Source organism: Lactuca virosa, chromosome 5, assembly GCF_052849685.1.
Source record: "Lactuca virosa cultivar CGN04683 chromosome 5, Lactuca_virosa_CGN04683_v6, whole genome shotgun sequence".
Taxonomy (NCBI): domain Eukaryota; kingdom Viridiplantae; phylum Streptophyta; class Magnoliopsida; order Asterales; family Asteraceae; genus Lactuca; species Lactuca virosa.
The window spans coordinates 345,010,990-345,013,282 of record NC_136430.1 but is presented as its reverse complement, the minus strand read 5'-3'; the positions used below and the strand labels follow the sequence as shown (position 1 = coordinate 345,013,282).

The following is a 2,293-nucleotide window of genomic DNA, read 5'->3' as shown; positions in this document are numbered from 1 at the left end:
AGTTTGGAAGGTCGTCTTCAAAATATCCTCCTCTCGTACCCTCATCTGATGGTAGCCAGACCTCAGATCATTCTTGGAAAACCAAGATGCCCCCATACAACTGATCGAAGAGGTCATTAATCCTTGGGAACGGATAATAGTTCTTCACCTTCAGCTTGTTCAACTCCCAGTAATCAATGCACATCCAGTGTGAACCATCCTTCTTATTGACAAAAAGGATCGGTGCTCCCTACGGTAAACTACTCGGCCGAATAAATTCCTTCCTTAAGAGCTCTTGAAGCTGAGAGGATAATTCCTTCATCTCGGAGGTGCTGGACGATACGATGCCTTGGCAATCAGCGCCGCACCAGGGATCAGATCGATCCGGAACTCCACTTTCCTTTTTAGAGGTACAACCGGTAACTCCTCTTGAGAAACATCAGGAAAATCATGCACAACAGGAACATCAAAAATGGAAACCGATCTCTTCTCTTCAACCCGAGTATCCACCACATATGCCAGATATCCCATGCACCCATGCTGTAAACACCGCCTCACCCTGGCGGCATAACAGAAAGTTGATCCTGACCTAGTACCCTCACCGTAAATGGTCAGCACTCCCCCACTAGGATCTTGAACCATCACCAACTACCACTCACAGTCAACCAGAGCCCCAAATCGGCTCAACCAAGCCATACCCACGATAACACATACATCTCCCATCGCAATAGGGATAGGATCTATCGGATACCCAACACCAACGATCTCCAGTACACAATGTTGATAGATATCTATAGCTGAGACCGCATGCTCGTCAGCTATAGAAATCCTCAATTGTCTACTCAAGGCCTCCTGTGCGATACTAAAACCACCATAAAAGGATGATGACACAAAATACCGACTCACACCAGAGTCAAACAGCACCAGGGCAGGTACAGAGTTCACAAGAAAAGTACCTAAAATGAGAAATATCATAAGAAAACATAAAATAAATCAACAAAATAAATAAAAAACACATACCCGCCACGACGTCCAGTGTTGCTTTGGCCTCCTTTGTTGTCAAATGAAATGCTCTCCCTCGAGCTCTCGGAGCCTCGACCTTCCCCTGTCGGCCATTAGTAATACTCAACGTCGCGGGGGCCGGAGTCTGAACCGTCATGGATGCAAGTTGAGGACACTTGGCCCTCAGGTGACTCGTCTGGTCTCAATTGAAGCAAACCTGAAATCCCATGGGTCAATCCTTCACTATATGCCCCTCCTTACCACACATGTAGCAAATAATCCTCAACTGACAGGATCCCTCGTGACCCTTGCCGCACTTTCTGCAAGTGCGGCCCTTTTGGCCTCCAGCTCTTGAGTCAGCGGGCTTGGGATACTTAGTCACCGGATGCGACTGCACTCGTCTCCTATCTCTCGCTTGAATCTCCCTCGCCTCTCTCACATGGGTCTTCGGCTCGATCTCTCTCCTCCTGGCATTGGTCTGCAGCTCAGCCAATTTCTGATACGAAGTGTTCGCCACAATATCGTGGATATCCCTCCTTAGAATACTCAGATACCGACTCACACGTGCCTTCTCTGTCGACACGTGCTTAGGGAAAAATAAGGCCCTCTCATGGAACATCCTGGTGATCTCAGTCATCGTTTGTGTCTTCTGCTTGAGAGACAGGAACTCCTAGGCTAACATATCTCTCTCAACCACTAGTACGAACTCATCTCTGAACATCTCAGTAAACCTCTCCCATGCCACTGCAGTACGCTTTCCAAGAGAATTGACAGTCGTCACAAATTTCCACCAATCCTTCACTTCCAAGCGAATCAGGTTCAACGCGAAACGAACCCTCAAATTCTCCAGACAGGAGCAAGTGTAACAACAACCCTCAACATTGGAAATACATCTCATCGCGAAAATCTGGTCTTGGGTCCCATCAAACTTTGGTGGCTTCGTGTTGTTGAATTCCTGGTACCACAAACGAATCACCCCCTGCAGTCTCACAATAACAACGGTTGCGGTGGTTGCGGAAGCTGCAGAGTGACGGCGACATAGCACTCGTCGAAAGTCTCAATCAGTGTGGTCTTAATAGACCCAAACATCTCGGTATATCCCCTCTGATTTCCGCGCCCACCTTAGGGACAACGATCCTACAAATCTCATCATCACTGGCACTCGACCTCTCGGGGTTACTGGAGCATGAACCTTGGGTAACCACCATGCTGAAACACACAAGAAAACAATCAAAAACAGATAAAAGCGCATACACAAAGACTTACACACTCCTAAAAGTTCCTTACTTTCCTAAGACTTCTCTTTGATCCG

The 2,293-nt window shown here is 47.5% G+C and overlaps 1 protein-coding gene across 1 annotated transcript; it reads right to left on the bottom strand.

Moving 5' to 3' along the window:
- Positions 1-297: 297 nt before the first annotated feature.
- Positions 298-1,138, bottom strand: LOC145113353 (uncharacterized). The gene is made up of 3 exons (XM_079049457.1): positions 1,000-1,138; positions 694-935; positions 298-627 (listed from the first exon to the last, which is right to left on the bottom strand). The coding sequence occupies exons 1-3, from the start codon at positions 1,136-1,138 to the stop codon at positions 298-300; spliced, it is 711 nt and encodes a 236-aa protein (XP_078905583.1).
- Positions 1,139-2,293: the final 1,155 nt, after the last annotated feature.